Raw genomic sequence first — 24,652 nt, 5'->3', positions numbered from 1 at the left:
CCCGCTCCCATCGTGGGCGTCACGGCTGGCGCCTGCCCCCTGGGGCCAAGTCGGTGTCTGCCGGCTCCCGGCACACTGGGTGTCGCCATCCGGAGCCTCAGTGCAGCCCACGCTGCCAGCGTGGTCAAGGCAGCAGCGGCAGGCGAGGATGACCGTGTTAACAAACTGGACTTGACACGAGGGAAAGTAACTGGTACCTGGCTTGCTGCCTTCTGTCCCCAGGATGTTTGCCTGCAGGTGATGGACAAGGAGCCGCCACTTGGCTCGTGGCACGCTGCCAGGAGGGGACAGGCTTCGGGAGGCCTGGGCCGTCCACTTATGTGGGGACCCCGGCTCTGCTCTATCAGTCAAGCACACAGAAGCGCCCAGCCTGGCTGGGATGCTCCCACGTAGGCCCCCGGGTTACCATGGCAACCCCTAGGACACAGTGGATAAGACGCAAGAGGGGAGACCCTTGAAGAAGTAACTGCTCCCTCCGCAGCCAGCGGCCAGGCTCCGGGCGCCCACACAGCCCCCAAGTGTGAACTCACATCTGCTCTCCGGCCCTGAGCCGGACAGGAGGGCCAGCGGCGGCAGACTGCCACACACCGGCTGGGTGACCCTGGCCCAGTCACCCAGCTCGGGACACCACGCCTCAGAAAAATGCAAGCCGGCTGGGCACTGGGCCTGGCCCAGAGTGGCAGGCTCAGGGGACAGGGCCACGGCAGTGGTGAGTCGGCAAGAGCCACTTCCCATCCAGATAGGACCTGGGTCCCGGCACGTGTCCCCACCCAGGCCGCTCCCCGGCTCTTCGAGCTGACCAGCCTCAGGCACACGGCCTGCGCTCAGGCCCCAGGATGTCCCTGCTTTTCTGAGGTGCTCCAGGGCTGGCCCTCCTGGAGTCTGAAGTCTAGCTCCTCTGTGATGTCCCACAAGGCCGTCTCATCACCATGTGCCCTGCACACCTGGAAAGCTGGGGGGTGTGGGGAGGGGAGGAAGCGCCGGCATCCCACATCAGCACCTGTTGGAGCTCAGGCTGCTCCACTTCCGATCCAGCTCCCTGCTGTGGCCTGGGAAGCAGCGAAGATGGCCCAGTGCTTGGGCCCTGCACCCGCGTGGGGACCCGGAGGAGGCTCCTGGCTCTGGATCGGCCCATCTGGGGGGTGAACCAGCGGATGGAAGACCTCCCTCTTCCTCTCTCTGCCGCTCTGTAACTCTGCCTTTCCAATAAGTAAATAAATCTTAAAAAGAAAAGAGCTAAAAGGGGAGGGGTCGAGCATGCATGAGCGGAGCCCTGAGTGGGGAGGGCTTTCAGCTGCCTCCACAGACAGCAGGTGAGACCACAGGGCGAACACCTGCTCCCCTCTCCCTTCCTAAGCAGCTCAGCTGGGCCACTGGGCCAGCCCCTGCCCCGCCTGTGCCCCCTCAGCTCCCTTCTGGCTGACGCTCTGCCCGGGTGGAGGAGGACGCGCCCCTGCAACCCCCCCACAAGCAGGTCTGAACCAGGAAGAGCGAGGCCCAGCTCCCCTGCCCCACACTTCAGGCCCCGGACTCGGCTCTTAATTTCTTCTGAATCGACTCAGCTGTTCTGTGCACCCTCGTTGAGCAGTGACACCTGTGACAGCAGCGGGTGCTGGCCATTCCGAGGTGGACCTCGGGGTCACGGAGGGCTCTCTGGGCAGTACTCGCTCACCTGCTGGACGGCACGGGCCGCGCAGCCCCAGCAGGGCTCCCATCCCCACGCCATCACACGCGGAAGGTGCTGAGTGGCTCCGGCTGTGGCCTCTGCTGTCCTCCACGCCCCCCAGTCTCCACCTGCAGGCCCCTGGACACTCCCAGAGCCCCTCACGGGCCGGGCAGGGAGGGCACTGTATTCCACAGTCAGCAAACGCAGGACGGGGGCAGGGAGGGGCCCCACCCGCTAGGGCTTCCCACAAGTCCTTGCCCGTTTCTCTGCACCGCTAAGCTTACGGGTAGAACTTGGGGCTTCAAGCAGGCGGCTTTTCGGCGGGTGGACGAGAGCCGCGTGTCTTCTCAGGCAGGCATGGAGGCTGCCCCAGCCTGGGGAACGAGCCACGGCAGCGGCCCCCTCCTCAGCCGTCCCCAGTGTCCTCCACTACGGCGGACATCAAGGCGTGGGCGGCAGGCCCGGCATCCCTGGACCTGGGCGCCGCGTGTGTGCTTACAACTGCCCTGCTGGGCGCTTGCACCGCGGCCACACCCCAGGCGCCAGGTGGGCACTGGGAGGCCCCGAGATCAGGCCCTCAGGTTCCTGGGAGAAGAAAGCGCCCCCAGCCCAACCCGGAGGCTGCTGGCCCTGCCAGCACCTGGGACCCCCGCCCGAGTGGGCTCCCGGGGAGGGAAGGCTGCCCCGCGTGCGTCGGGGGTCTCCTCGCGGCTGGGCCGTGTCTGTCCTCCCCAGCACACCCCCAGGAGCACACAGTCCCACAGTGGCTGAGGCCTGCTACCTTCTCTTCTGCTTCCTGGGGCTGGTTTTGGCCAGCTGCCCCGGTTCCGGTTCCTGTTCCGGTTCCGGTGGGGCCACAGCGGCAGGTGTGAGGTGACCGTCCGGTGAATGTTTCGCGCCCTGAGCAAGTTCAGTCAACACAGACACGTGAAACCAACGATCCACAGAGCAGCTCCGACTCGCTGTACCCTGTCTCCCTGCGCTTTGTCCAGGGCCGGCCCTGGCCCTCCCCGGGACACTCGGCGGCCCCGAGGCGGGGACAGGGTGGGCAAGGGCCCTGGGGCATCCCGTGTCCAGCGCCCGGTTTCAAACCTGGCTTTGCTCGGGACCCACCTCCCTGCTGGGAGGCAGAGGCCAGGGCTCCGGCCCCCGGGCCCCCGCTGGCCGCGCGTGGGCCCCGCACGAGGCCCGGACAAGCTGTTTAGGGGTTTGGGGAGTGACGCGGCCGACGGAAGAGCTCTCTCCGCCTTACAAATAAGTTTTTTCTTTCGTTTTGATTTGTTTTGCCTTTTTTCCTTTTTCTTTTCTTCGAATGTTTTTTTAACTTGAGACGAAGCTCAGCACGCGCACGCCCACATGCATGGGAGCGCGAGGCGGGGGTCGCGCGGGGGGCGGCCGGGCCGAGCCGCTCGGGGCTCTCTTCAGGGCGTCGGCAGCCGGCAGGTCCCGGGCGCGAGGGCCGGACCAGAGGCGACCGCGCAGCGCGCTCGCAGGGCCGCCAGCTCGCTGCCCGCCACCCCGCAGGGCAGCGCGGGCCGGACAGGCCGAAGCCCCGCCCCCTGCGCACTCGCGCCCCGCCCACCCCGCCCACGGCGGCTCACAGCGCGCGGGGCCCGCCGGGAGCCGGCGGCGAGGGGGCGGGGCGCCGGGCAGCTCCGCCCCCGGCCGGCAGCGCCGAGCTGCGCAGGCGCAGCTCGCGGGCCCGCCCCGCGGACGGCGGCGCGGCCATATTTAAAGGGCGGCGGGCGCGGCAAGCCAATGGGCGGCGCGCGTGCGGGGGCGGCGCGTGGCGGTTCGGGGCCCCGGATGTGGCTGCGGCGGCCGCTCCTCCCCCGCGTTCCTCTCAGAGACCGGCTGCGCGCCCCGGCCTCGCTCGCTCGGTGCCCGCGCAGGCCCCTCGGGCGGAGGCCAGGAGGCGCCCCGGCGGCGCAGGAGCGGGCGGCCCGGAGGCCGCGCGGCAGCGGAGCGGGCGGCCCGGCGCTCGGCCCCCCGCGGCCGCCATGAGCGGCTCCTCGGGCACCCCGTACCTGGGTAGCAAGATCAGCCTCATCTCCAAGGCGCAGATCCGCTACGAGGGCATCCTCTACACCATCGACACCGACAACTCCACCGTGGCGCTCGCCAAAGGTAGCGGCCCGCGCGCCCAACCGCCCGCGCCCCGCCCCCACGCCCACCCCCGGGCGCCCACCCGGCCGGGGCCCGCGCCCCGCCCCCACCTCGCCGCCCGCGGTCCGCGGGGCGCCCCCCCACCCGCGCCGGGCCTCCCCGCCCCCGCGGCGCGCCGCCCCGGGCACAATGGTCTCCCTCCGCCGCGACGGCGCGTGATTGTGCGCGGACGCCCGCTCGCGCGGAGCCGCCCCTCGGCAGGTGCTGGGTCCCGGGCGGCCCCGCGTCGTCCTCACCTGCCGGGGGGCGGGGCAGCCCGAAGGCTGGGCGGGGTGGCGGCGCGGAGAAAATGCGGGTCTGCGCGTCTGGGACCCGGAGCGGGTCGTCGCGCTGGAGCCGGGCGCTCCTAGGGAGCCTCCCGCCGGCCGGGGCGCCCCGGTCACAGCCGTCCCCGCCGCGGGCTCTGCGTCTGAGCTGTGCTCGGCGAGGGTCCCCCGGCTCTCTTTGTCTGCGTCCTGCAGGGGGGCTGGGGAGAGGGCTGCGTGCGCGCGGGGTCCCCAGAACCCTGCGCTCAGGACGCGGTCGTCCCGACCCCTGGGAGGGGCTCCGGGACCGCTGGCGCGCCTGGCGCTTGGCTCGCTGGGACGCGGGGGCCGCAGGTGCAGGCTGCTTGGATGCGGGTTCGGACTGGAAGCCCTGGGGAGGGGCTGGGGGCTCCCGGAAGCCCGGTGCCCGCAGGTTACTCTCGCAGGGACGTTTGTGGAACTCCTTGTAGACAAGCTGGTGTGGGGTCCGAGCCGGACCCCTCCTGTGGGTGGAGCGGCGTGGGGGCGTGTCCCAGGGCAGCTCCCTGCTCCGGGCCCCTGCCGCCGATGTCCTCCCCTCACCTGCCAGCCAGGTGGTTTCTTCGCAAAGAGCTGTGTTCGCCCAGAGCGCCCGGCACGGGCGTGCGTGCACCTGCGAATGGAGGCGCGGGACGCGGCCAGGGAAGCAGCCCGCCCAGAAGTTCCCGGGCTGGTGCCTGGGGTGCCACCCCCTGCGCAGCGGACGCGGTGCTGTAGGGTGGGCCGCGTTCGGGGCCGGCGGCCCGCGGGAGGACACAAGTAACGCTGCTTTCTCTCAACCCAAGTGCGGTCGTTTGGTACTGAAGATCGCCCCACAGACCGGCCTGCCCCCCCGAGAGAGGAGATCTACGAGTACATCATCTTCCGGGGCAGCGACATCAAGGACATCACGGTGTGTGAGCCGCCGAAGGCCCAGCACGCTCTGCCTCAGGACCCCGCCATCGTCCAGGTCCGTGTGCGCCGCCCCAGCGCTGGGTGTGTGCGAGGGCTGGCTGCGGAGAGCCGCTCAGGAGGGGCTCGGCTCCCGCCGCCTGCTCCTGGGGAAGGAGGCTGGAGGGGAGCGTGCGGCCGTGCCCTCGTGGCCTGCTGTGAGCCGGGAGATGCGCCCGCGGGCCGCCCTGCTGGGTGTGGCTGTCTCGCCTGGGATTTTTAGGGAGCCCCGGCTCGTGTTTGCTCGTGGCTGGCCCGAGTCCTCCTTAGCTCCCTTGGGGGTCAGACCACCCCAGGCTCGGGGAGGACGTGGGGGCTGCGTCAGACCTGGGGAAGTGCCGGGTTGCCGGTGCGCGGGGCGGGAAGCGATGCCTCCCGGGACTCCCCCAGCCTGGAGCCAGGGCTGGGCCGCTCCGCTTCCTGTCCAGCTTCCTGCTGAGCCTGGGAGACAGCGCTTGGGTCACTGCCACACACCTGGGAGGCCCAGGCTCCTGACTTGAGCAGGGCTCAGCCCTGTCGTGGGCGTCTGGGGAGTGAACCAGTAGATGGAGATCTGTCTCCCTGGTCTCTCTCTCTCTGCGTGTCAAGTAGATGGAAACGAAACGTCAGAGGAAGGACTGGGCTGCCAGGAGGCAGCTGTCTCCCCGAGGCTGGGCGCCGGAGAGAAGGCAGACGCGGAGCTGCTCCGTGCCTCCCCAGCCGCAGCCGGGCTGTGCCCGTGCGCGGGGCCAGGCGCTCCCTGACTGCAGTGGCACCGTGGCTGCTGCTGCACTTGTGTGGACAGGGAGAGAAGCAGAACTCGCAGGTGCTGGCCCGGCTGCCACGTGCCTGCCGTGGCCGGGAACAGAGCACAAAGCCTTAGTCTGAAAGCCCAGGTCCCCGTGCGGTGGCCGGAACCCAGGGAACCTGGGGGTCACCACAGACCCCCATCCGCGTTCGCAGGAGCCGGAGAGCTGCAGCTGGAACCTTTTTTTTTTTTTTTTTTTTTTTTAAGATTTATTTGAGAGGCAGAGTTACAGATGGGGGGGTGGAGTCTTCCATCTCCTGGTTCACTCCCCAAATGACCGAAACAGCTGGAGCTGGGCCGATCTGAAGCCAGGAGCCAGGAGCTTCTTCTGGGTTTCCCACACAGGTGCAGGGGCCCAAGCACTCGGGCATCTTCTACTGCTTTCCCAGGCCACAGCAGGGAGCTGGGTGGGAAGTGGGGTGGGCAGGACACAAACTGGCGCCCGTATGGGATGCCGGCCTGCAGGTGGAAGGTTAGCCTGCGTCGCCACAGCACTGGCCGTGGAGCCAGGATTCTGACCCAGGCGCTTTCACGTGGACGTGGGTGCCCTCCCCAGTGTCTGGACTGCAGGCCAAATGCCCACCCTGATGGGAAGGTGTTAGTTGCGTTGGGAGAAAGTTGTTAGGGCTCTGTGACAGGTGGGGCTGGGGCTGCGCAGCATCCGGGCACACAGGCTGGGCAGCTGCTCCGAGTCGGGCGCGCGGGTCCAGGGATCCGGGGGTCCGCCCCGGCTGCTCTCACCGTGGCTCTCGTCCTTCAGTCTTCCCTGGGCTCTGCCTCCGCCTCGCCGTTCCAGCCGCACGTGCCTTACAGCCCCTTCCGAGGGATGCCGCCCTACGGCCAGCTGGCGGCCAGCTCCCTGCTCGGCCAGCAGTACGCCGCTTCCTTAGGGCTGGGTGAGTAGCCGCTCCTGGCTGGCACACTGCCCCTCCTGGGACCCCCAGGGAGACAGCAGCAGCCCCTGAGGGCGGGGTCCTCGTGTTCAACTCAGACTTTGTCTTCCGCACGCTTGGTGCGTTACCGCTGCCGCTTAGGAACGCTCAGTAGCTGCTCAGCTGGGAGTGAGAGGCGGCAGATGCATGCGGAACTCGTTGGCAGTGTTAGCCTGGGCCTTGGCGGGAGCCCTGGTGCGCCCTACAGCCGCCTGGTATTGTTCGCACGTCCCAGTCTGAGAGTGAAGGTGAAGGCAGTGCCGCCCGCCGATGGCCTTCTGTTCTTCCGAAGTGCCCGTCCTGAGAGTGGTTTAACCTGGTTGGCTAACGCCGTATCCCAGGGGAAGGCGCTGTTCTCCATGGAGAGTGAGGTCCGGCCGTGTCCTCGGCTGGCCAGAGCTTTGTGCTCAGAACGTGGAGGTGGCAGGCGGCCCCACCCCGCTCGGCTTCCAGCGTGAGTAGCTGAGCTAGGGGAGCGTCAGCCAGGCCCAGCCCCGTCCCGTGGGTGCTGTCTGCCTGCTATGTGAGCGCACCTGCTTGTCGGCGCGGAGTGCGTCTCGACTCACGTGTGTGCGTTTGTCTCTGCTCTTCTCTCCTGTCTCCCCTCAGAGAAGTTGGTAAGCCCTCCGGCCTCAGCCGCTGCCTCCAGCCCTAGCTCCTCTCCATCTCCACAGCCTGTCTCAGAGCTCGACCTGTCCTCAGAGCCCCCTCAGCTCGCTTCCAAGGGTAACAGCAGTTTGCAGAGCTGCGTGCTGCGTGCAGACCGCGCTGAGAGCAGGGGTGAACCACGAGCCGCGTGGCAGACGCTGGGCGGAGCCACCGACGCCGCTCCCGTTTGGTGGAGGACGTGGTTCTGACGTAGTGGATCTGCGTCTTAAAGAAGGGCTTAGGAGGCCTCCGTGGAGCGGTTCTTTCGCTCCCTCCGCTGCAGGGTCTGTGTGACCTGTGCGGGGGTGCCGCGTGCCTGCAGCTTTGCTGTAGGTGGCTGCCGGGCCGCCCTGGCCGCTCCTGGGCCTGCGGGGCGCGGGCCGCAGTTCCGGGCAGTCAAATGCAGGCCCTCAGCTGTGTGGCCAGGTGCACGGTGTCGGCCTGGTAATGCCAGGTGCGCCCCTTGTGTCCGTCCTGCCGGGGGCGCCTCAGGACTGGCGTGGTCTTCTCGTTGGCCCTGGTGTGTGGCAGGCCACGCTGAGCCTTCGGCCTTGTCCAGCCTTGGTGCAGGCGCACAGCTGTGTCTGTCACACCTTGCACGTGCTGCCTGCTCGATCCTGCGTGGACTCCAGCGTGTCAGTCACAGCAGCGGGAGTGCTTCCCGTGTAAGACAGCTCGTTTCAGCTGGGGTGTGTGTGTGTGTGTGTGTTTGTGTAGACTTCTAATTGTTTTCCACTACTGTTTTTATTTTTATTTATTTGGAAGGCCAAGCACATGCGTGTGGGAAAGAGATTTCTCCCATCCGCTGACTCCCACTGGCTGCAGGAGCCAGGCCTGGGCCGGGGGTCTGGGGCTCAGCGGGCTCTCCCGTGCGCGTGGGGGGCTGGCACTTTGCTGCTGCCTCCCTGCCGCACGTTAGCAGGGAGCTGCATTGGAAGCAGAGCAGCTGGGACTGGAACCAGGCACAGACAAGGGCTGTGGGCGTCCCGGTGGCCCACAGCCTACTCTGTCTGCACCACAGTACCTTCTCCGGTTTTTTACCCGTTTTTATTTTTTTATTTGAGAGACAGAGTGGGTGAGTGAGAGAGTGCCTGTTCCAGCCAGTGCTTCCCTCCCCAGAGCCTGCAGCAGCTGCGGCCAGACCAGAGCCGGGATGTGGGAGCAGTCTGGGTCTCCCACGCTGGGGGGCTGTCCCTGCTGCCTCCCAGGGCCCACATTAGCCGGGTGCCGGAAGGGGGGCGGGGCCGGCACTCTCCCGGCGCTCTAACACGCGACGTAGGTATCTGAGCGGCGCCTCGCCGCTGTCCCGGGTCAGGTGTGTGAAAAGCAGCTGAGCCCACGCTGCTGGCTGCTGCGGTTCCAGGGTGAGCGGGGGCATTTGTGCCAGGCGCGGTGAGCGGTTAGGGAAGCGGCCCAGGCCAGCGCCCGCCAGAGGGTTCTCAACTCCTGCCCGCTTGTGGGCGCCTCTCGTATCTCCGGTTTCTGTGTGCAGAGCGAGAGGAGGCACCGAGTCTCCGGGGCTGGCTCCTCGGGGAGGGCTGCCCTGTGTGTGGAGCTCATTTCTTCCTGCCTCCTACGCCACCAGCTCCACTCCGTCCCCAGTTGCCCGGAAACTGGGAGAAGGGGGTGACGGGCAGAGGAGCGGCCGTCCCTGCCTGCCCGCCCGCCCCCTGCCGCGCCAGGGCCTGGCCCTGTTCGGAGCCTGGGCTGCTCCTCGCGTGCCCAGGCCTCGGAGAGCAGCGTTGCAGGCACCGCCCCTCCCCGGGCCCCCGGGAGCCCCTCGCTGCTTTACGAGAGGAGGACGAGCTGTTTCCGTCTCCTAAATAACTTCGTTTTTCTTCGACAAAAATGAGCGCTCTAGAATTTAACCTCCAAGTGAGACTCAGCCCCCGCGGCCCCGAGCAGAGTGAAGCAGAAGTGGCCTAGGTTTCTCAGCGCTGCGAGCTGCTCTGGGCGCAGAGCGTGCGCGGGCGTGAGGGCGAGCGTGCGTGGGGGTGAGGGCCAGCGTGCGCGGGCGTGAGGGCGAGCGGGCGTGAGGGCGAGCGTGCGCGGGCGTGGGGGTGAGGGCGAGCGTGAGGGCGAGCGTGCGCGGGCGTGAGGGCTTGTTCCTGGAAGCACGGGGAGCGCCCTCTGTGGGCCTGCTGTTTGAGCCCTGTGGTTCTCTAGCCCGGGGAGCGCAGGGCTGGGGGCGCCCACAGGTGACCTGGCCTCGGGGCTGCCCCAGGGAACGGGCCGGGCTGGGAGCTTTGCCGACTTCAGTGGCGCTCTGGGCGGCTGCCCAGGAGAGAAACGGGGGGACACAAGGCTTTCTCTGTTCCCTGCCTGTAAGCCCTCTCCCTTCCTCAACTCAGGAGCTGGCTTCCCGTCTGTCCCGGCTGGCAAGGGCCCGATGGTGGAGCAGGCTGTCCAGACCGGCTCTGCGGACAACCTGAACGCCAAAAAGCTGTTAGCCGGCAAGAGCCCCTCGGGGACTCAGCTCAGCGGTCGCCAGGTCCAGCCCAGCAGCAAGACCGCCAACGGTACCCGAGCGCGCCTGTTTGGAGCCTGGCACGCAGCTTCTGGTGTTTTCTTTCCTTAAAGTGCCTCCCTGCCCTGCGGCCCTGGCGCGGCCCCTTCTGATGCCCCGTGGTGTGGTCTGCTCGGTGGCCGGGTGTCGGCTTAGCGGGAGCCTGGCCTCACTCTTCCCTTTCGCGCCTTAGATGTCGTCCAGCCGGCAGCTGTGCAGACCCAGGGGCCGGTGAACGACGAGAACAGGAGACCGCAGAGGAGGCGCTCAGGTAACCCTGCCGCGCGCTGAGCCGGGTGTGCGGGGCCGCTGCGCGTGGTGGCTCTGTGCTGCCCCTGCTGAGCCTGTGCGCTGTGCAGCCTGGAGCCGCGACCGGCCTTTGTCCCCACAGGGAACCGGCGAACAAGGCATCGCTCCCGAGGGCAAAGCCGCCCGACCACGACCAAGGAGAACACGATCAAGTTCGAGGGTGACTTTGACTTCGAGAGCGCCAACGCCCAGTTCAACCGGGAGGAGCTGGACAAGGAATTCAAGAAGAGGCTGAACTTCAAAGGTCTGCCGGGAGCGGCCCGCCCTCGCCCCGCCCCGCCCCCCAGCCCTCCCTGGGGTGTGCCGGGTGAGGGAAGGTGACTGTCCACCCCGAAGCTGGCTGGCGTGGGGACCGGCCCGGAAGCCGTGTTGGCTGGGGGGCTGAGGAGGGTGGGGAGGGGCAGCCTGTGGGCCCGGGGCCGGGGAGAAGTGAGGAGAGAAGCGAGCGGAGCTGGCGCGGCTGGGCCGCAGGCCCGGGTCTCAGGCGAGGCTGCTGCCCAGCGCAGCACCGCCGGCCACTGGAGCGCACCCCAGGCTCCGCCTCTCTTCCAGATGACAACGCAGAGAAGGGGGACGAGAAGGACCCAGCTGTGGTGGCCCAGAGGGAGGAGCCTCCCGCTGAGGAAGACCTCCTGGGGCCCAACTGCTACTACGACAAGTCCAAGTCCTTCTTTGACAACATCTCCTCGGAGCTCAAGAGCAGGTGAGACCGGGGGCCGGAGGTGCGCGGGTCTGCGAGGGCCGGGGCCAGGCGCGCCAGCCTGGAGGCCAGGCCTGGACTCTGCACGCAGGCAGCTGTCCAGGACGGACTGACGTGTGTGCCCCCGGCACCCCAGTCCCACCTCCCCTGTGACACCAGAGCTGGCCTCACGGTCCCCGCAGCGCCCGTGTCCATGCCTCTCTTGGCCTTGGCCTGCTGGCAGCCCAGGTGGCAGCGCCCACTGGCTGGGCTCAGTGGTGGCGCCAGGGAGCCCTGGACAGAGTGCAGTCAGCAGCACATGGGGTGCTGGGGGCAGCGGGAGAGGCCGTGGAGACGTGCCCGCCCCACCCTGGTTCTCCCAGGGGAATGTCAGGGAGGCTGGGCGGTGCAGGCCGTGGTCACCTCCAAGGCCAGGTCCGTGGCCTCCACGTGCGGCTGGAGCTGAGTTTGCGGGAGGGCTGGGATCAGTAGGCTTTGTGGGTCCTGACGGTGACATTGGCCCTTGTGTGGAGGCTGTGGGAGCCCTGGGAAGCCGTGGGTTTTGGCTGAGTTGTGACACGGGCAGAACTGGACAGTGTCTTGGTGAGTGTGGCTGGCGTGGGTGCTTGGCAGTTGTGCAGGCAGCCTGGAGCGGGCTGATGGGCAGGTGGTGTGGGAAGCGTACAGGACGCCTCCATGTGTCCAGGGCTGGGAACTTGAAGGCCGCAGTGCGGAGGCCGCTGGGGGCTGCTGGGCAGGGGCTGGGCAGCGGCTGGGCAGGGGCTGGGCACGTCTGGAGAGCAGTGTCAGCGCCTGGACCTACCTTCCTGCCACCGCGAAGGCGGGAGCCTCGTGCTCTTGGGGGCCTCTTCCAACTGGCGCAGCCTCCTCACCAGGGAGAGGCCGAGCGTGATGGCTCCAGGGTCTGCTCTGGTCTCGTCTGTGTGGGCACCCGGCCTCCCCACTGCTCCTCTCCCCTCCGTGGCCGGCAGACGCCCAGGGCTTCCTCGTAGCTGGTGCGTGTTGCCTGTTTGCTTTTGGGGAGAGACGTGTGGGTTTGGTCCTGGGCAGTCCAGCTGACAGACGCAAGCCCTGTGTGCAGTGGGGCTGGGGGCTCCCCGAGTGCCGCCGGCCCCTGGTGGCCCTCTGCCGCAGTCCTGGCCGGCCCCTGGTGACCCTCTGCCCTTGGCCGCGGTCCCGGCCCCTGGTGACCCTCTGCCGCAGTCCTGGCCGGCCCCTGGTGACCCTCTGCCCTTGGCCGCGGTCCCGGCCCCTGGTGACCCTCTGCCCTCCCTCCCAGGGCTGTTGTGAGGACCTGAGGTGCGGGGCCCTGCAGTGAGAGTGTGTGCGATTCAGTTCCAGGCGGACGACGTGGGCAGAGGAGCGGAAGCTCAACACGGAGACCTTCGGGGTGTCGGGGAGGTTCCTTCGTGGCCGCAGTGCCCGCGGGGGATTCCGAGGAGGCAGGGGCAACGGGACGGCCCGGCGCAACCCAACCTCGCACAGGGCTGGGACCGGCAGGGTGTGAGGGTGCAGCCCAGGGTGAGTGGGGGACCTCCGGGATCTTCGGTGGGGGAGGGCGTTGGGATGGGCACACCTGGGTGGAGCTTAGGGCCCGGGCAGCAGGCAGCTCTGTGCCCAGAAAGAAGGGCAGCCTGGAGGTCCCGAGACCAAACCGGGGGCCCTGGCCCTCTGAATCGCAGGGCCCCAGGAACAAGCAGGACCCAGGCCCAGCCCAGGCCGACAACACCCGAGTCCATGGGGTGGGACCCAGGCCCTGGCACCACCAACGTGGGGCTGTGGATGTGGGAGGGCGAGGGCCACGGTGGGACCCGTGTGGGCCGTGGGCTCGCGACCGAGTGTGGCCAGCAGGTGGGACCCGTGTGGGCCGTGCGCTCGAAACTGTGTGGCCAGTAGGTGGGAGCCCACTGCCAGTCCAGGGTCACGGCCCCGCCCCGCCCCGCCTGTTTTAGCAAGGCCCAGGTGACTTGGGTGTACCTTTGAGGCTGGCCAGCTGGGACCTGGGAGACCAGGGTATCCCGTGTTGGGTAACGCAGTACCCATGCAGGGTATTGTGGGAAAGTGGGAGCCCCAGTGAGGGAGGGGCAGTGAGGGCCGTGCCTCAGCACTCGCCCCTCTCCTCTGCCTGCAGGCTCCTGAGGTGGCGTGGACGGAGGAAGCCGGTGTACAGGACAGGGGAGGCTCTGCACTTGGGGGAGGGACGCCTGGAGGATCCCCTGCTGCTACTCGGGGTTGACGTGAACCTGGACGTGGTCTGAGTTGGAGCCACTGGTGTTTTGGGAAGTGTTCATAGGTGACCTCTTGGAGGCGTCTTGACCTGTGTGTCCTTCTTAGTTGGCGTTTAATTGCCTAATTCTAAGGTTTTGGTATTTTGCAAAAAGGTTTCTATAGCAAAAGCTTGATCCTCACTTTGTAACTTTTTTTTATGACAGCTTTGACTTTTGAAGTGGAACCAAATCTCATTTGGCAAGTGAGGCAGCCAGGTGGGTTGCATCTCTAACCCAGCTGGCCCTGGTGCCGCTGGCTGGCACCCCCTCCGGCTGGGGGTGGGTCTCGGGACCAGGCAGGGCCAGCACGGGTGGGTGTGTGGGGAGGGTGGGCTGTAGGCAGGGAAGGGCAGTGTCCCGTGGATCATGTTGTGTAAGGAGCCAGACTCCCCGCTGTGTGGAGTGCCGGCAAGGCTGTGACTGGCAAGGGGGAGGTGGGCTGGGAGGACTTCGGGGTGCGGCAGAGGGCCCTGAACGTTAGCATGGAGCCTGGCCTCATAGGGATGGAGGTTGGGGTCACAGCCGTGGACAGGCCCCCTGAGTGCCAAGCCCCGTCCTGTCCCTGCCACTCTGACCTGGTCGGTTGGTCAGTGTTGGACTCTGGCTGGACACTTGGGTGTTCTCATCCTCTTGGGAATAAGCCAGTCTTTTTCGCAAGGTCAGTTGACCAAGAGCGTACTTCTTCTCGGTTGTAAATAGTTCTGCGTCTTTGTTTTCAGGCTGGGCGGCGGGAGGGCGGGGATCATAAACTTGTTGCATGAGTAAGTGGGCCAGACCTGCAGGGTGCGCATGCTGCAGTAAGCACCTTGGTGACCAGCTCCTTCAGAACGCGACTCAGTCCTGGCAAAGCTCGGGTTTATTTTTGTAGGGCTTCAGGACCCCGTGGCTCTTAGAACAGGGTGGGCTGCTGTCAGGATGTCAACTGTGATTCTGAATAAACAAGCAAACCTTTTCCTTCTTCTGATTCCTGTCCTGGGCCCGCCTGGGGGCAGGTGCTGGGGCAGGGGTGGGGCACAGCTGACCAGCAGGATTCGGGGTCCGGGGTCCTGCCCAGTGCTGGAGGGAGGCATGACCAGCTGGCCAGGGTGCGGTGCCGAGACAGGCCCAAACGCTCCTCGCCGGCTGCCCACACTCTGGCTGCTGGCCTTCAACTCACTCACGTTCTCAAGGCCCCTGGAGCCCTCACGGAGCTAACCCTCAGGACGCCCAGGCCCCTCTAACGGGTTAACAGGTGACTAAAGCCCGAGGACCAGGAGGCACAGGTGTCTGCTTCCCTGTAACGCCTGCCTGGCACACTGGGCCCGGAGCAGGAGTGACACCAGGCACAGGCAGCCTTCGATGGAGACGGCCTCAGCCCCAGTTCTGAGTTCCGTGACTCAGCCACGTTTAAGCACACAAGTCTGCGTTTACTGCCTGTGGTTAACTCTGTTGTAGAAGTCACCAGTGCCAACAGAGCCGAGGTGGGGGCACCAGGAGCCCCGCTGAGGCTGCTGCTGCCTGGAGCCGGAGGGCGGAGAGCGGGACCCCTGCTCTTGGATGTGCGCAGCCCCTAGTGAGCACGCACGCAGGCTGAACGCGGGGGACTGCCTCGCCCCAGCTGGCGGACAGCAGCTCTAGACAGGGATGGACACGTCCCACACTGACACGGATGGGGCGCCCGCCTAGAGCCCCAGCTCCCGGCTACTGTCCACCCTGGAGAGCAGCAGTGGAGGGTCCACACTGTTGAGTAGGAGACCTGGATGAGTCTCTGGCTTTGGCCTGGCCCAGTCGCAGCTGTTGCCCGGCCAGAGGCCCAGCAGAGCTCTTTGATGTGAACAAGGAAGATCGATCTCTTTCAAATATTTAAGATAAAAGGGGGTAAAGCCGCTGCCTGCAGTGCGGGCATCCCCTGTGGGCAGCTCCACTGTGATCCAGCTCTCTGCTGTGGCCTGGGAAAGCAGCAGCAGATGCCCAAGTCCTTGGGCTCCTGCACCGCGCGGCAGACCCGGAAGAAGCTCCTGGCTCCGGCCACTGCGACCATTCAGGGAGTGACCCAGCGGATGGAAGACCTCCCGCTTTCTGCCTCTAACTCTGCCTTTTGAATAAATCTTTAAAATAATAAGATACACCATCTATTAATAAAAAAGGTTAAAAAATGGGAGGTTTACTGGAGGGCACGCGACAGCAAGAGCACGGGGTGGAGACGCCTGCGCAGCGCCTTGCGGTTCGTCCACGATCAGAATTTAAAAATCGTTACAGCCAGGAGAGTTCTCTCACGACGCTTTCTTCTGTTTCTTCTTTTCGTTTTCTTCTTTCTCTTTTTCAATTTCAGCAACGTATTTCTCAATTTCTTCAGGGTTTAAGATCTAGCAAGGAAAGGGGCTTGTTACGGCCAACGCTTGGGTGAGGGAGGCTGGGTTCCTGCCACGTGTGTAGTGTGCCCAGGGGCATGCCCAGGCCAGGGGACCCTGGGACAGACCCCCTCGCAGTGCTGAGACCACACAGGACAGAGGACGGTGGGACAGACCCCCTCGCAGTGCTGAGACCACACACGACAGGGACAGACCCCCTCGCAGTGCTGAGACCACACACGACAGGGACAGACCCTCTCGCAGTGCGAGGCCCGCCCCACAGCAGCCTGTCTGAGCCGGCGCCCAGCCCTGACCCCGAGAAGCTCCGCAGGACACAGCTGGCATTACCTTGAGGGGCTGATCCCGCCTCATGACCGCGAGTTCGATGTTTTTGCCACCAGACTGAACCACCTTGAGGGGAGACGACAGGACATGAGATCCCTCGCCCCACAGAGGGCCCAGACAGCGCCCGTGAGTCCCTCATGGCGCCGCCCCTCCACTTAGCAACCCCCGCCTCGCCAGGCAGGTGCGGACAGAGCTGGACCCTCGCCCCGCCAGGCACTGCTGTCAGTGTGGTTAGCTCCCTCCCTCGCAGCTCAGGCCTGGAAGGCCAAGTTCGGGCCATGCGCAGAACACACTCCCCGCCGAGGGGTGGGGTCACATCCCACCTGCGCCACTCGTAGAAAGCAGGGGCCGCGCTGTGGCACGGCGGGCTAGGCCTCCCCCTGCAGTGCCGGCTCCCGTACGGGCTCCAGCTCCCATCCAGCTTCCTGCTGAGGGCCTGGGAGAGTGGAGGATGCCCGCGTCCTTGGGCCCCACACCACGTGGGAGACCTGGACAAGGCTCCTGGTTCCTGGCTTCCGGTCAGCTCCCCTCCAGCCACTGCGGCCGTTTAGGGAGTGGCCCAGGGGATGAAGATCGCTCACTGCCTCTCAAAGCTTAGCAAGGATATGCCCAGAGCTCCGTGGGACCGGGACACTGCCCTGCCCACGCCCACGCGGCCGGCGTCCACCGTGTTTCCCGGACCCCGAGCACTTACTTCCAGGAGGGCCTTGATCACCAGCTTGATGGCCAGGTCGTCGGTCTCGATGGCGTCATCGGTGTAGTTCTTCTCCAGGAACTCACGCACTGACTTGGCGCCCCGGCCGATGGCATTGGCCTGAAACGGATGTGCACCCGCGGTGGCCCAGGGGTCCAGCTGCCTGCTGCCCGTGTCCCCAGGGGGCCTGCTGTTTGCTCTGAGCAAGCTGTGGCAAGGGGCAGCCGCTCCAGGTGACCTGCGGAGCCCCGTGGGCAGCCATGCTGAGTGGCCAGCTGAGCCCCGTGGGCGGCCATGCCGAGTGGCCAGCTGAGCCCCGTGGGCGGCCATGCCGAGTGACCAGCTGAGCCCCGTGGGCAGCTTCCTTCTGCCGATTCTTAACTGATCCTAACGCCGCCCTGCACCCGCACCCTCACGGTCCTGCAGGACAATCTGGTGCTCACGGCCCCCTGGCTCCCACACAGCCACCGTCAAGGCAGCGTGTACATCTGGGACGCGGTGACCTCAAACGCTGACGTGAGGAGTGGACGCTGCCGAAGCCGCTGCACCCTGCGGGACTCACCTTCCAGGCGTGGTACGTGCCCGAGGGGTCAGTCTGGTAGAGTCTGGGGGTGCCATCGAAGTCAAAGCCCACGATAAGGGCGGAGATGCCGAATGGCCTGCGACCGTTGCTCTGTGTGTAGCGCTGGAGCGGCACAAACAGGTCGGGGCTTGACCAGGGAGACCGCGCAGGACGCCCGCGAGCCTCGGCGAGGGGCCGAGCCCCAGCCAGGGGCGCTCTGCAGGCACCGAGACCCCCCACGCCTCCGGCCCGTTCTGCACCTGCACGCCCAGGCTCAGGCCGCGGCGCAGCACGCACTGAGCGCCTGGGAACTTCCTGCCAGGCAGCCGTCCAGCTGGCCACACGCTGGCTCGGAAGACGAATGGCGTCGCGCCACAGTGGTTCTCGGCTCCCTCCCACCCGCCTGGCAACGCCGCTAAGGACAGAGCCGGGCCTCGCTCCTCCCTCCAGCGCGCGCTGAGAGCCGAGGGGAAGCGGTGGACAGCAGGACGCAGCTGACCCCGGGCGCCCACCTGCTTCAGACTGGCAATGTAGCGGGTGATGTACTCCACAGTGACCGGGTCCTCCACGGTCAGCCGGTGGCTCTGGCACTCTACCCGGGCCCGATTGATGACGATGCGCGCGTCCGCAGTGAGGCCTGCAAAGGAGCGGGAGACTCCGAGCAAGGACGGCGTTGACCCTGGCTACTCCGCAGCCTGACCTCTGGGCACGGCCCCCCCTCGCCCTGAGCGGCCAGAGCGGGACCAGCAGCCTCCGGGGCTCTTCTGAGAACCAGGTCAGGGAGCCGCCCCGCGCCCTGGGGGAGCGCAGGGGCCGAGTGCGTGCCTCCCTAGCCTAGCCCCTGTCACGGGGCCGGTGTACTGCTGCTGGCCACGGGCAGCCCTGTCTGCCCTCTGCATGCCACAGGTCAGGCGGGGCTCGTGTTTGGGGGACAGAAAAACCCCCAAGTTAACTCCTGAAGTCCGAATCCACTGACGTCTGGCAACAGCCCGGGGCCCCGCGTCCCTCTGCATAGCCAGGTTCCACCGGGACCCTGAGTGCGGCCCTGGCCCCGGTCGCGCACCTGCGAACGCCATGCAGACGTTGTCGTCCAACGCGCAGATCTTGCGCACGGTCCTTTCATCCTGCAGCTTGGCCACCGACTTCTTCTCCACGCCAAGGACGACGATGTCTCTCCCCCGGACGCCAACCTCCAATGAAAACCACGGCCCGCATGAGAAACTGCGGAGGCGGGGCGCCAGGAGCACACGGCAACACGGTCCTGGGGCGTGGCCGGCAGCCGCCACGCGGAGCTGTGCTCACCCGCGCAGCCCACAGCTCACAGCCCGACAGCCGGGCCCGGCACTGCGGGTAGGGACCTGCCGTGTGGGCCGGAGTCTGAACAGGGGCGCCGGCCGCAGGCGAGCTGTGAAGCCACCTCCCGGCACGAGGGAGGGGCCGCCTGCTGTCAGCCGTCGCCGGACACCGCCCGACACTGCACGGTCTGGCCCCGCCAAGGCAACCACGGGTGGGATTCAAAATCCGATAAATCACGGCAGGCTAATTATGAAGTGGACAATTCCGTACGACCGCAAACGGCCCGGCAGAGACAGGTTCCCCACCCCTGCTCAGAGGGCTGGGCTGGCAAGGCTGCAGACCATGGACCCACGCAGGGTCCCGGCTCCGGCCTAGACTGGCACCCACTGTCGCGGGCCCAAGGGGCGTGAGCAGTATGAAGGCCTCCCCGTCTCCTAACCAGGCGTGGGAGCCGCTTCGGCATGGGACGCCGAGCCCCCATCAGAGTCGGGGCGCAGCTCCCACCCGCCTCCTGGGAGACCCGGACTAAGCTCCTGGCTGGTGGCGGTCAGGGGCCTCTGGGGAGTCAGCCGGCGGGTGGGGGCTCTGCCTCTCACACACACCGGAACCTCAGGAATCGGCCATCTCACACGTCAATCCAACAGCCTAGAAACCAACCGCAGCAATCGGTGGGCGCCGCGCGTGCCCGCCCTCCAGCACAGGGCCTCTCAGCCCCGCCGGCCAGTGCCGACCTGGGCAGCCGCCCCCGCCCACGGGAGCCAGCAGCAGTCTCGCTCCACACGCCAGTGCCCGCGGGCCGAGGGGCACTGGCCCGGTTTCCAGGGAGGTCCCGGGTGCCGACTCGGCCAGACGCTCCGGGAGCCGCAGCTGTGCGTCCGCCCGAGCGAGCGTGGGTGGGGAGGAGGTCAGAGTTGGACTTGGGACCCTAATTGCAGGCGGTCACACGAGCCAGGAAGTGGCGACCTCAGAATCCGCGTCGTGGCCCTGAACGTCTAGGATTCTAAGGGACAAAACCGTCGCGCGCCACGGCGCTGTCTGCGAGGGGGCAGACGCTGCCCAGGCACCGCACCCCCGGGGGCCTGGCCCGGGGCCCCCCAGCCTCCTGTGAGAAACACCACCCCTCCTCCACATGCGCGCGCGCTCCCGAGGTGCGCCCAGGTGCTGCTGGTGGGAACGAGACAGGCGCCTGAGCCCCGAGCTCAACGTGCCCACCTGGGCAGGCAGTGGCCTGGCATCACTCCGGGAGCCGCCAGGACAGTCCCCGTGCGTCCGGCTGGCCCGCCGCCGGCAGGTGCAGGGCACGGCCCGCTCCCGTACCGGAAAGCACGCACCCAGAGGCACCCCGGAGCGCGCCGCCCGCGCGCCCAGCTCGGCTCCCCGGGCTGCTGGCCTGGCCCCTCACCCGCGGCCTCCGACGCCATGCGCGCCCCAGCGCCGCCATCGGCCCCGCCCGGGCTGCGGCTCCCTTCTCTGCGCCACGGAGCCGGCGCCCCGCGGGTTCCCAGCGGCCCGCTGGCCACACGCACGGCCGAAGGGACGCCGCGCCGCCGCCCCGGGAGCAGCGGTCCGCAGCCCGCGCCCCCGGCCGAGCCCAGGCCCGCCGCCCGCCGCCGCGCCCGGGCCCCCGGCGGCGCCCCTGGCCCGGGCCCCCAGCGCGCGCAGGCCCCGGCGCGGCGGCTCACCGCGGTCGAGCCCTTCTTAACGGCCTCCTGCGCGTACTCCACTTGGAACAGGTGGCCGTCGGGCGAGAAGACGGTGATGGCGCGGTCGTAGCTCATGCCGGCGGCCGCGGCGCGGGCCCAGGGCCACCCTCTCCGCCGCTCTCAAAAGCGCACACTCACGGCCGGCGCGCGCGCCCTGCGCCGCGCCCACGCTGCGCGTCGGTGACGTCACGGCGTCGGGCGGACGTGCGGGCGCGCGGCGGGGCGGGGCGGGGCCGGGCCTAACCACGGGCGGCGGGGCGGGGGGGCGGCGCGGGGCGCGGCGGAGCGGGCGCGGGGCGCCGGCCGGCCGCCGGGGGGCGCCACGCGAGGCGCGGCCTCGGAGGGGGCGGCGGCGGCGGGAGGCGGCGCGGCGGGCGCGGCGGCGCGCGCGGGGCGGCGGGGCGGGCGAGCCCACGGCGCGGCGTCCCCCGCGCCTCCCGCCCCCCGGCGACTGCGGAGAATGAGCTCTTCGGGCGGCCGAGCGCAGCCGGGGAATAAGCCCTGATGGTCACGGGCTGAGCCCCGCGTCGCCGCAATGTCCGTGGCCTTCGCGTCCGCCCGGCCGAGGGGCAAAGGGGAGGTCACGCAGCAGACCATTCAGAAGGTGCGTGGGGCCGGGGCGCGAGGCGCGGGCACGCGCGGGCTGGGGCGCGGGCAGCCGGCGGGCGCGGGGCGCGAACAAAGCCGGGGCGCAGCCGGGCGGCCCCGCGCCCGCCGTCCGCAGCGGCGCTCCCCGGGGGGCCCACGCCCACTCTGCCGGAGGCGCGCGGAGACCCGCGGGCGCGGGCGAGGGCGCGTGGCGTCGGCCGCCTGGGAGGAGAGGGCGGCGGCGGCGCCCGTGTCGGGGGTCCGGGTCCCGAGCGCCGCTGGCCACGCGCGAGGGAGTGCGGGCCGGCCTCGGGGACGCCCCTCGGCGAGGCGCGAGCCCCCAGGGCACAAAGGACGCGGCGCGGGCTTGGGCGCCCCGCAGCGCACGCGGGTGCCCCGCGCCCGGGAACCCGGCTGTGCTGTGCAGCCCCGCGCCTCGGCGTGAGTCGGGCCGCGCGGGTGCGGGGGAGCGGGCACGTTCCGTTCTCGGCTTCCCCGCCCGACAGATAAGGAAGGAAGCTGGCGTTCGCCGCGCCCCTCTGCACGCGCCCGGCGCCTCGCGCGGCTGCGTGGGTTCCTCTGCTGGACTCTGTGGGTTCGCCGGGAGGGGTGCGCCCGCCTCTGGGGACGTGGTCCTCGGGCTGTCACCAAGATGGAGACCGATCTTGTCGCCACGGGATTGTCACGAGTGGGGGGCCTTGGGCAGCGCCGAGCCGGGGATGGTGACGGACGGGAGCCTCCGAGGGTGTGGAGTCGCAGGTGCTGTTTGAGAGCCTTGCGAATCTTTTAATGTGCGCTTTCTCTTTGAGATTTATTTGACACACAGAGTTGGAGAGGTAGGGAGAGGTCTTCCGTCCGCTGGTTCAGTCCCCAGATGGCCGAAACGGCCGGAGCTGCGCCGTCCTCCAAAGCCGGGAGCCTGGGGCTTTATCTGAGTCGGCTCCCCGGGTGCAGGGCCCAAGGACGTGGGCGTTGTTCCGTTGCTGTCCCAGCAGAGTTAGATCAGAAGTGCAGCAGCCAGGACTGGCACTGGCGCTCCTGTGGGACCCGGCACTGCAGGCCGGGGCTTAACCCGCGGCACCAGAGCACCCGCCGCCGGGCGGGGGAGATTCTCCATCCGGCGAGCCTGCGACAGCCAGGGCTGGGCCAGGTGGGCACCGGGAGCCTGCAGCTCCGTCCAGGCCTCCAAGCCCCGGGGCCACCCTTCACGGCCCCTCCACCGTGTGCCAGCAGCACACAGCTGACAGCAACCAGCCTGCTGAGCCACGACGCCTGGCCCGGGCTTTGCCCGTCTTCTCTGCGTCCTCCGTGGAATTAGCGTCCCCCGTGTAGCTGAGGAGGCGGAAGCACAGGAAAGCTGCGTGCCGTGGACGGTGGCTGCGGCACGGCTGTGGCTGCAGCGCCGCATCGCGCGGCCTTTGGCTCGGCAGAGCGTCAGGCACGAGCCCCGGGGGCACGTGTGGGCATTTCTGGGGGTGTCCTGATGCCCTGGCTTTTTTTTTTTTTAAAGGATTCATTCATTTATTTACTTATGTATTTATTTTAAAGGCAGACTTACAGAGAGGCAGAGAGAGAGAGAGAGTCTTCCATCCACTGGCTCACTCCCCAGGTGGCCACAGCTGGGCTGATCCAAAGCCAGGAGCTTCCTCCGGGTCTCCCACGCGGGTGCAGGGGCCCAACACTTGGGCCATCTTCCACTGCTTTTCCAGGCCGCAGCAGAGAGCTGGATCAGAAGTGGAGCAGCTGGGATTCAAACCTGCGCCCATGTGGGATGCCGGCACTGCAGGCGGCGGCTTTACCCGCTGTGCCACAGCGCCGGCCCCACGCCCTGCTCCTTTGGAGCTAGCGGTCCCTGCTCCCACAGCCGCCGTTGGCTTCAGCGTGCGCCTGATCCTCTGTGCTTTGCACCCACCTCCCAGTGAAGCTGCCCAGACCCCGCGTTGGCAGGGAGTGAGCATTGCTGGCCGCAGACCTCGGAGCGGAGGGAGGGCGGACGGGCACCGGCCCTGGGAAGCAGGCCTCCACGTCGGGCTGTCCGTGCCCGCGAGCCGCGGGGCAGCCTGGCGTCTCGACGGTGCGTGTGTACCCCAGGGGCCTGTGACTGAGCGCCTAGGATGTGGCCACCGCGGCCGCCAGAAGCTTGTATGGCAGGCACCGAGGAAAGCCGGGGACCCCTCAGAAGCCTGCCTGGAGGGGGGGTGCGCACAAGCTGTCCTCTGAGCGTGTCCGGGCAGGGGTCTGCAGGCCAAGTCTGTGCAGCTGTGAAGCCCCGCCCCCTGCCCCCCCACCCCCCGGCCTGGCCGTCACGTGCTGTGAGGCTTTGCCTGGGCCCCGAGTGGCTGACCCCGGCCTGGCACTGGGACTTCTGCAGCCCTGGTCCTGTCCCCGGGAGCGTGGGGTGAGCTGACACATCAGCACCCGGCGAGCACCAGCAAGTGACCACAGACGCGGTGCCGGCGCCTTCGGGAGGCCTGGGAGGGGGAGGCGTGGCTGCCGGCTGTGGCTACCTCTTCCTCGGCGTCCTCTGTGTCCGTGTCCCCGCTTCCTGTGACAACACCCGGCCTCAGACTTAGCGCCAGCGTCATCCAGTGTGACGTCATCCATACCTGGTGCCCCCTGCCGGGGACCCTCTTGGACTTTAAGACATGGACACCTTGCCAATTTGGGGCGCACAGCTGTCCCCCGGCAGCGGGTGTAGAGTGCAGAGGAGGTCTGGAGAAGGACCCCCACGGCACAGAGCAGGAAGCCTGGCAGCTGAGGGGGTTCTGAGTGGTCTGAGCATGGCCTGCGTGGAGCAGGTGCAGGGGCCCTGAGTGGACGGCGGGGAGAGCCGGTCTGAGCCGGGCAGGTGTAGCCTGTGGTAACCGAGCGACCGCTGGGTAGGGGCAGCGAAGGTGGTGCCTTGGCGAGAACCACGGGGCTGTGACGGTGCCAGGGACCATGGTGGGGGTGGCGTCCCTGATCTCTGCAGGTTGGGGTCCATGGTGCCCAGTGAGGGGTTCCCGGCCACTAGGGCTGGAGTGGGACCGTGACTGGCACCTGAGCTGGGCGCAGCGCGGGGGACCCCGGGCGCCCACCGTGGGGGGGGCCCCGGTGCCTCCTTGCCGCACGGTAGTTGCAGGGTGAATGTGTTCTTGCTGGTGGCGTTGACTTCTCTGTTGTTCCCTTGACTGTGTCGTCTGTCCAGCTGCTGGGGGGCAGCGCGGGGGCAGCTGTGGCGCTCAGAGGAGATGGAAGGGCCGGGCTGGGGCTGCTGGAGGGGACGAGGCCGGCAAGGCGGGGAGTGGTCACACAGGGCCGGCCTTGCCCAGTGACCTTTGCTCCAAGGTACAAGGGGGTCGGGTGCAGGATGGCCCGGGGGTGGGCCCGACGGAGGAGGCGGTGCCGGGGCTCTCCTCGGGCCGGGCACTTGCTGTCTTGAGCACACACAGATCCAGGGAGCGGTGGGTTGGGTTCGGATCGGCCGTGTGTGAAACCAGAGGGACAGATGGCTCGGGAACACCGAGCCCCACCCCCAGGGAAGAGTGGTCAGTGAATAGCTTTTCAGCCCTCACTGCTGGGAGTGTTTCTCCCTGTGGGCAGAGACCCCCCCACCGGGAGCCTGGAGAGATGGGGAGGGGGAGACGTCTCCTCATCCTAGGCGTTGGGCTGGGCCTTGGTTGGCTTCTCTGCTGTTTTTTTTTTTTTTTTTTTTTTTTTTTTTTTTTTTTGACAGGCAGAGTGGACAGTGAGAGAGAGAGAGGAGGGAGAGGGAGAGGGAGAGAGGGAGGTCTTCCGTCCGCTGGTTCACTCCATAATCGGTTGCAATGGCCGGAGCTGCACTGATCCGTAGCCAGGAGCTTCCCCAGGGTCTCCCACGTGGGTGCAGGGGCCCAAGGACCTGGGCCATCTTCCACTGCTTTCCCAGGCCACAGCAGAGAGCTGGATCGGAAGTGGAGC

The 24,652-nt window shown here is 67.7% G+C and overlaps 3 protein-coding genes across 9 annotated transcripts in view; 2 read left to right on the top strand and 1 right to left on the bottom strand.

Annotated features, from left to right (window-relative positions):
• The first annotated feature begins 3,395 nt into the window (after window positions 1-3,395).
• Window positions 3,396-14,153, top strand: LSM14B (LSM family member 14B). 2 transcript variants are annotated; one of them, XM_051839667.3, is made up of 10 exons: window positions 3,396-3,793; window positions 4,902-5,065; window positions 6,594-6,729; window positions 7,375-7,491; window positions 9,765-9,932; window positions 10,113-10,190; window positions 10,311-10,472; window positions 10,781-10,931; window positions 12,264-12,449; window positions 13,060-14,153. In XM_051839667.3, the coding sequence occupies exons 1-9, from the start codon at window positions 3,667-3,669 to the stop codon at window positions 12,433-12,435; spliced, it is 1,275 nt and encodes a 424-aa protein (XP_051695627.1). In that variant the 5' UTR covers window positions 3,396-3,666; the 3' UTR covers window positions 12,436-12,449; window positions 13,060-14,153. The 2 variants fall into 2 exon arrangements, with proteins under 2 accessions (XP_051695627.1, XP_051695628.1); XM_051839668.3 differs by lacking the exon at window positions 7,375-7,491 and having other exon boundaries at window positions 3,397-3,793.
• Window positions 14,154-15,309: 1,156 nt separating this feature from the next.
• PSMA7 (proteasome 20S subunit alpha 7) lies at window positions 15,310-20,261 on the bottom strand. The gene is made up of 7 exons (XM_051839669.3): window positions 20,105-20,261; window positions 18,190-18,316; window positions 17,639-17,763; window positions 17,127-17,249; window positions 16,565-16,684; window positions 15,874-15,936; window positions 15,310-15,540 (listed from the first exon to the last, which is right to left on the bottom strand). Exons 1-7 carry the CDS (start codon window positions 20,198-20,200, stop codon window positions 15,448-15,450), a joined length of 747 nt encoding a protein of 248 aa, XP_051695629.1. The 5' UTR covers window positions 20,201-20,261; the 3' UTR covers window positions 15,310-15,447.
• Window positions 20,262-20,392: 131 nt separating this feature from the next.
• Window positions 20,393-24,652, top strand: part of SS18L1 (SS18L1 subunit of BAF chromatin remodeling complex) — a 51,663-nt gene continuing 47,403 nt past the window's right edge. For 5 of the 6 annotated variants that reach the window (XM_051839645.3, XM_070051640.2, XM_051839647.3 and 2 more), the window contains exon 1: window positions 20,393-20,729. In XM_051839645.3, the coding sequence (XP_051695605.1) occupies window positions 20,661-20,729 (69 nt within the window). In that variant the 5' untranslated portion in view covers window positions 20,393-20,660. The remainder of the gene's footprint in view (window positions 20,730-24,652) is intronic. The other variant, XM_089306941.1, reaches the window with a different exon arrangement.

Source organism: Oryctolagus cuniculus, chromosome 11, assembly GCF_051225735.1.
Source record: "Oryctolagus cuniculus isolate XC-2025 breed Fujian yellow rabbit chromosome 11, ASM5122573v1, whole genome shotgun sequence".
In the NCBI taxonomy this organism is placed as follows: Eukaryota; Metazoa; Chordata; class Mammalia; order Lagomorpha; family Leporidae; genus Oryctolagus; species Oryctolagus cuniculus.
Note: the sequence above shows the minus strand (reverse complement) of the source record. Positions and strands in the feature narration are given on the sequence as shown.

What these genes read in the sequence shown, in the direction of transcription:
- LSM14B (XM_051839667.3), top strand. Translation starts at nt 3,667, where the DNA reads ATGAGCGGCTCCTCGGGCACCCCGTACCTGGGTAGCAAGATCAGCCTC. An exon ending in CAGCAGCAAGACCGCCAACG is followed by an intron (nt 9,933 to 10,112) that starts GTACCCGAGCGC and finishes TTCGCGCCTTAG; the next exon opens with ATGTCGTCCAGCCGGCAGCT. An exon ending in TCCTCGGAGCTCAAGAGCAG is followed by an intron (nt 10,932 to 12,263) that starts GTGAGACCGGGG and finishes TGTGCGATTCAG; the next exon opens with TTCCAGGCGGACGACGTGGG.
- PSMA7 (XM_051839669.3), bottom strand. Translation starts at nt 20,200, where the DNA reads ATGAGCTACGACCGCGCCATCACCGTCTTCTCGCCCGACGGCCACCTG. An exon ending in CGTCTGCATGGCGTTCGCAG is followed by an intron (nt 17,764 to 18,189) that starts GTGCGCGACCGG and finishes GCTCCTTTGCAG; the next exon opens with GCCTCACTGCGGACGCGCGC. An exon ending in GCACGTACCACGCCTGGAAG is followed by an intron (nt 16,685 to 17,126) that starts GTGAGTCCCGCA and finishes CATCCGTTTCAG; the next exon opens with GCCAATGCCATCGGCCGGGG.